Source organism: Trichoderma camerunense (genome assembly GCF_050948025.1).
Source record: "Trichoderma camerunense strain CBS 138272 chromosome Unknown V8C40scaffold_13, whole genome shotgun sequence".
Classification (NCBI taxonomy): domain Eukaryota; kingdom Fungi; phylum Ascomycota; class Sordariomycetes; order Hypocreales; family Hypocreaceae; genus Trichoderma; species Trichoderma camerunense.
The window spans coordinates 1,039,752-1,046,025 of NW_028145357.1; the positions used below are offsets into that span (position 1 = coordinate 1,039,752).

The 6,274-nt window shown below is 43.7% G+C and overlaps 3 protein-coding genes across 3 annotated transcripts; 1 reads left to right on the plus strand and 2 right to left on the minus strand.

Moving 5' to 3' along the window:
- Positions 1 to 688: 688 nt before the first annotated feature.
- Positions 689 to 2,547, plus strand: V8C40DRAFT_250590 (uncharacterized protein). The gene is made up of 4 exons (XM_083217008.1): positions 689 to 936; positions 995 to 1,180; positions 1,242 to 1,536; positions 1,648 to 2,547. Exons 1-4 carry the CDS (start codon positions 835 to 837, stop codon positions 2,301 to 2,303), a joined length of 1,239 nt encoding a protein of 412 aa, XP_083071431.1. The 5' UTR covers positions 689 to 834; the 3' UTR covers positions 2,304 to 2,547.
- V8C40DRAFT_250591 (uncharacterized protein) lies at positions 2,391 to 3,132 on the minus strand. The gene has a single exon (XM_083217009.1). The coding sequence runs from the start codon at positions 2,990 to 2,992 to the stop codon at positions 2,540 to 2,542; it is 453 nt and encodes a 150-aa protein (XP_083071432.1). The 5' UTR covers positions 2,993 to 3,132; the 3' UTR covers positions 2,391 to 2,539.
- Positions 3,133 to 3,646: 514 nt separating this feature from the next.
- Positions 3,647 to 5,572, minus strand: V8C40DRAFT_250592 (uncharacterized protein). The gene is made up of 3 exons (XM_083217010.1): positions 4,305 to 5,572; positions 4,094 to 4,252; positions 3,647 to 4,012 (listed from the first exon to the last, which is right to left on the minus strand). The coding sequence occupies exons 1-3, from the start codon at positions 5,227 to 5,229 to the stop codon at positions 3,837 to 3,839; spliced, it is 1,260 nt and encodes a 419-aa protein (XP_083071433.1). The 5' UTR covers positions 5,230 to 5,572; the 3' UTR covers positions 3,647 to 3,836.
- Between the last annotated feature and the right edge of the window lie 702 nt (positions 5,573 to 6,274).

Here is a 6,274-nt window from a genome sequence, read left to right on the forward strand (position 1 = left end):
AGTTGCCAATCGTCACCCTTTCTTCCTCCCTGGTTCCTGAGTTGGGTATTTGCATCCTGTTGAACAAAATCCGGCATCTCTTTACTCCGTAGTGGCTCCCATACAAATAGGTGGCTTTCTATCCATGTTTTTTTTTTTTTTTGTTGACAGCTGAGGAACACACCTTTGAACCGGACTGAGGAACGCCAAACACATCACAAGGAACCTAGCTCGTCTAGCCGTTATAAGGACCACGGTGCGAGACAAAGTCAGGGTACCATTTGATCTAGCTGCTGAAGCCTCGTTCGTACATGTATGAGGCTACTGTCTGACTTAAACGTCATTCTCAACAGGATAACTCCCATCATTTTGTCTGTTTTTTTTTAGTTACCTACATATATATAAGGAACCTTCCTTTGTTACACCCATCAAAGAGTCAGACTAAGCCTGGCTTAGTCACCAATACTAGCTATTACAGGTTGATACCCTATGAGTAGTAATTGATCGTAGGGTCGGTCAGATCCGTCTACGCAGTATTATCCGATGACTGTATGCGTAATAAAGATAAACCTGGAAAGTATTTGTTATAATTGCCATTTTACTTAGCAGTGCTACATTGCAGAAATTATAAAAACTTGTAAACCAATATTTATTCAAATTGCTTCAATAATCCAATATATGCGTATATACTTATATGTACAACCCAAACAAATTACTTGGGCACCAACCAGTAACCTAGCCTTACTAATACTTGATCGACAGGGTCACCGCCTCTACCGTTACCGCACTGGAAATAATGGATTATTTACGGCTTCACCCCCGCTACTTCCACTAAGCGGCTTCCGCACGGTGTCTATGCCCATGATGGAGGTGGGGCTCGATGTCTATCGTGCTCGTTTTGCTGGTGTTGAAACGGACCTTGGTAAACAGGTCACTCAAGGCTTGGAGCTGATCAAGGTATGTACACTGTTTCCCCAGCCATGAATTGAATGATATACTGAGGGATTTGCCGCAGGAGCTTTTGGAGAAGTTAGATCGTACAGAAACCCAATTGACAAAGACGCAGCTTGACCTGGAGAGCGAGACCGAGACGAGAAGACGTTTACAGAAGGAGGCTCAAGAAAACAAGCAATGGAAAGAACGCCAGGAAAGACGACCGTTTATGGTCGCGTTGATCGATGCGGACGCGGATGGCTATGTGGTAAGCAGCATGCATGCCATCAAGTCTTGATGATTAGCTCGTTAACTTAGAATCATCACAGTTCCGTGATAGTTTTCTTACAGGGGGAGAAAAGGGTGGCGAAGATGCTGCGGATGCGCTCCTCGCTGCGTTGCAGCATTATATGCGAGGGCTGACTGGACTTCCTAATAAGATGGATATTCTCGTTAGAGCATTTGCAAATGTTAGTGGGCTGGGTCAAGCCCTTGTGCGCGACAGGCGGTTGCAGGACATCGATCAACTAAGGGCGTTTGCAACGGGTTTCAGCAACCGTCAGGTTTTTTTTGACTTTGTGGATGTCGGGACTGGGAAAGAACGGGCAGATTACAAGATACGGGGTAAGATATCTAGCATCCGTTCTGTTTCGTCGGGCCTCGAATTCTGTCCTCTTCAGCCCCAATCCCTCTCCTCCCAAGCGTCTATACTCTAACATTATATTGCCGCCGCAGAGAGTGTCAAGTTTTTCGTCGAAAGTCCTCAGTGCAAGCACCTCGTAGTGGCTTGCGGGCACGACACCGGGTATGCCCCGTTCCTGGGGCAACTTATTGGAGACAGGGAAGTTGCGGAGCGTATAACGTTGTTGGAGGGAAGCCCATTCCCAGCAGTGATTAAGAACCTGGATTTGAAGAAAACACGGTTTACTTCAATTTTCAACGAAGTGGTGCAGCCAGCGGTGCCGTCTGGACCAGCAGGACCGGCATGGTCGAACGTGGCGACGGCCAACCGGCCTACAAATTCTGAACCTGGACCGTCGTCAGTGCCTGTGACGCCGTTTCGCGGATATCATAACCCAAAGGCGCAATCAGACAGACTTGGGCCGGTTCTGAAGGACAATAAGGGGCGCCGAGTTGACCGCAAGCTGCGGGTGAATGACGCGATTGTGGAGAGGCTCAAGAAAGGATCTCTGTGCTTTTACTTATTTCTTCGTGGGGAATGTTTATTGCCGTCGTGCCGGTCCAACCACGTGCACCGGGAACTCTCGAATGAGGAGTTTGATGCCCTGTGGTGGTTAGCTCGACAGCACGGGTGTTTTAAGAATGCCAAGGCGGATCGGACAGGCAGTGTTTGTTCGGATGCGAGGTGTATTTATGGGCACAAGAGTTGAACGAAAGCAGAGGGCTAGTGAATCGTTCTTACATTCTCACAAGAATGGGTTGGTGTTAAAAGACAGCAATGCGCCGGTACGTGTATGGGGACGAGTGATATATTTATTGACGATCTATAACATCTATTCAGAATGCTACTTTGGATGAATTTTTATTTCTACGGAAGGACCTTTCAGTAATAGTATTATTATGACTGGTGTGTTTCTTAATACATATATTAAAGCAAATGTATCATTTAAACAGTGGTTTCCCCAATACTCTCGCTGTTGCGTAGCCTAGCCAAGTCCTGTTCCATCTGCCTCTGTGTTCCCGTTCGATTTATGATATTACCAGCCCCATATTTAATCCCATACGTCCAAACCTGCTCCTCTGGATCCGTTCGCGGCCGAAAATGTGGTGCCCGGCGTGGAGGCAAATTAGGATCCGTACTATATCGCCATTCCAGTTCGATAGCGCGGCGAGCGACGGCTGTTACGGCATGTGCCTGATGCGCGTCTTGCTCCTGTAAATGAAGAAGAAATTGGCTCCGTAGTTGCCAAGATCTGCCGTAGTATGGGCAAGAAGTAAGTTTGCAGGGATAAGCCCAGACTTCTCCAAGAGGGAGGAGAGCGTCATCAGCCTCGTCGTCAAATTCCGAAGGAATAGATGCATTGAGATTTGAGGAATCCATTTGGTCTTCCTGTTGCATGAATGAACTGACAAAAATTAATGCCGTCTGATGATGTTGTATTTCCGTTGACAATGATGCCGGAACGCAGTGTTAGGCGTAGGATGTAAGAGAGCTGTCCGAGTTCTATTTTGACGTGACCTTCTTAGGCAGCAAGCTACCTATGTTGGGAGTGAAGGTCATACCCCGCACAATCTCTGGTGTTACATACCAATAATACCATGCATGTGTTCTCCTCTGGTTCCTCTCAAGTACATGTACATCTGGCGCCAAGGAATCAGCCAAACAACATAATTTGCTCTTCCGAGCCTTGCAAACACAACCCCAATTACCTCTCGACTTGCGTCAAGCGTACGTCGCGGCTCTTCTCGTTTATCGATGGATTGTGTCCGAACAACTTACTGATCTACCTTAAGTTACTAGTTCAGGATGTCTAGTAGATGAGTTACTAGGTACCTAGTAGTTGTAGAAATATTGGGCATCTTATAGAACGCAAACAGGGGCTGCCCCGTCCTCCGTTTTTACTCTCAGAACATAATGCAAAGACTAGGCAGGCTACAATCGTCATTTGCGTGCACTGGTCACCTTTTACTGCACTCCTCAAGATAAGAAAAGGCATAATTTATGGTTGGGAGACACGCCAAGCCCGATAACAGGCCCTCAAGTACATATAGCCTCACGACTTCGTAATACTGGCTATGAATGATGTATCAAGCACACCGGGAATAAATGCACAAGCACGGTAATTTCGCTACTGTATCTGCTAGCCTAGAAATACCAATTTTGAAAATATGTCCAACGACTCGGACACGTTCATGGCGTTATCTGGAGGCGTTCAGTGCCACATAATCTCCAATCCACCCTTCTAAGTTGTATCTTCTTGAAGTTCTTGTATAGTTCCCCTTAGACTTTCCAAGCTCTGCATAAGTGGCTGCACATAGTCATGGTCTACAGTAGGGAGATACCATGCTAAGTCTCCCGGACCAAACATCTTTCGACCTCCAGGGGTCCCAGACTCGCGTATAAAGTGACGGATAATATCTAGCATGGAATTTGAAGCGTTAGCATTCGGAAATCTGCCTTGGTATACTATTGTAATGCAATTGATGATAAGGAGTGTACCTGTAGTCTCTTCCATAGAACTCATCAACCTAGCAACAGACCTGGTGTAGTAGTATTCCCTAATACCATGAATAATCTTCCCAAAATGGAAGACCTCGGGAATGTTGTCATTGGCCACAACATTCGTGACTTTAGGTGATAAATGGTGCATTAACTCCTCTGATCCCTTGTTAGCAAATCAGGACATTACCCTTTCAGGACCGGCACGCACCGCGGAAATGCTCCCATGTCCAGCCTATGATTCTAGGATCCCTAGCCGTTCGAGGATTTAGAGCTAGTAAATTGGCTAGCATAGGCAGAAACCATGCCGTATCAAATTCTAAAGCTATTATCGTTGCATTGCTAAAGTCTGAATCCTTCATCTCTTCTTGCTTCTTCATGTAGAATGGTTGTCGAAGCTTGATGACTGCGTTTGCCCAACGTAGAGATTTGTCTTTTAATTCGTCTTCGAATTGAGGCATAAAGGCAAACAAGTTGCTGTTAATAATCTTATCGCAAGTCACCGTGCATGAGCGGCCTTCAATATTGGTTTGCCCCTGTGAAAGGTATTCTCCAAAGTAGTAAACACCAAGGTAGTCCTTATGCTGCTTGTTCCGCAACTCACGGAGGTTGTTGAGTCCTCTGTCTTTCCAGCCATACTGACGGCCTTTATCAATGAATTTTTCCATGAGGTCGAGGTCTTCCATGAACACTCCGTTGGGGAATAAAGTAGTGTCAACAATGCACAGAGAAATCGCGCTCAATTTGGTAGATTCCTTCTTATGCTTGTAAATAGCGTACTGGATAGCGTTAAGAAGCGACGTTGTCCATGATATAAAAGGATCTCCGTATGATTTTTTTTTCTGCCACCTAAGATGCTCGTTGAGGGCTAAAGCAACAGTTAAGGGGTCTCGTGCAAAAATGTCTTCAAAAGTCTTGTTCACCGCGTCGACAGATTTCATGCATTTGCTGCTATTCTCCCCTTCGGACGCATCTGAAAAAACGCGAAAGAGATAGCGCGGAGCGTTGGGCAATTTTGCTGCAAGATTGCCTGGCGGGCGGAACGGAACCTCATCTGGATTATCATCGTCTCCGAAACCAATATGTTTTTTTTGGCCGATTTTTATTTTATTAAGGCCTGCGGTTATATCGTTCATGGCTTTGTAGCTGGTAGAGCCTTGTTCGTAAAAGAGATGCCCTGAGGTGAAGATAATATTGAATAAAGTAGTGCTGAATCAACTTGGAAATCAATTAAACGTGCAGTGATGCCAGCCTATCGACGTAGTTATTTGCTCATTCTCGGATGCCTAACCTGAGTTTGCTGCCTAAACTACCGCAACCACTTAGGATGCAGTATTAGAGTGCCAGCCTGAATTGCTGCTGTATCTCAGCCTGGCAACATGCAGCTGCCCGGATTTACTGTACCTCCCGGGAACAGCACATGACCGCCTTCTTGTACGACCACAGCTCCAGTCTAAGCCCAGCTACCCATTATAATCCGAGGTAGTTTGGCCAGAGCAGAGACACCTACTTCGTACTTGACAGTCATACGGGAATATATCTATAGTAGCAGATAATAAACGTATATAACTATAGTAACAGACACTAAACATATATAGCTATAGCAGCAGATAGTGATACTAAACGTATATAGCTAAAGTAGCAGATACTAAACGTATATATGTGACGAACCGGGTTCCTATAGATCGGTATAGGTTAGCTATTCCCAAGGGATAAACCTTAGAATAGTTTTATAGTTTATATTAGCGGAGCGGTTAGGTCGGTAAATAGGTAATTTTATTACTAGCTAGTATAAGTAAGAATAAATATCTAAGTTCTAATTTAATTATATTATAAATACTATAGCTATAATAATAACTAATTATTTAAATATTTTAATAAATAATATAAAGTAAACTTATATACTTAGTTAATTAAACTAGATTATTTAATAAAAGTTAATAATTTTATAATAAATTATTTTATAGTTTTAATAATCTACTTATAGTTTATTAGATTATTATAATAATTTAATAATTTATTCTTAATTAATAGGTTAGTCTATTATTTATTTAAAACCGGCTACCCTGTAGGCCTATTGTTATAATTATAAAAGTTAGGTTATAATATAATATCCCCCTCCTATTGATCTTATCCTTAAGACCTTATTTATTTAGGTATAAGTAGCTTATTTTTACTTTA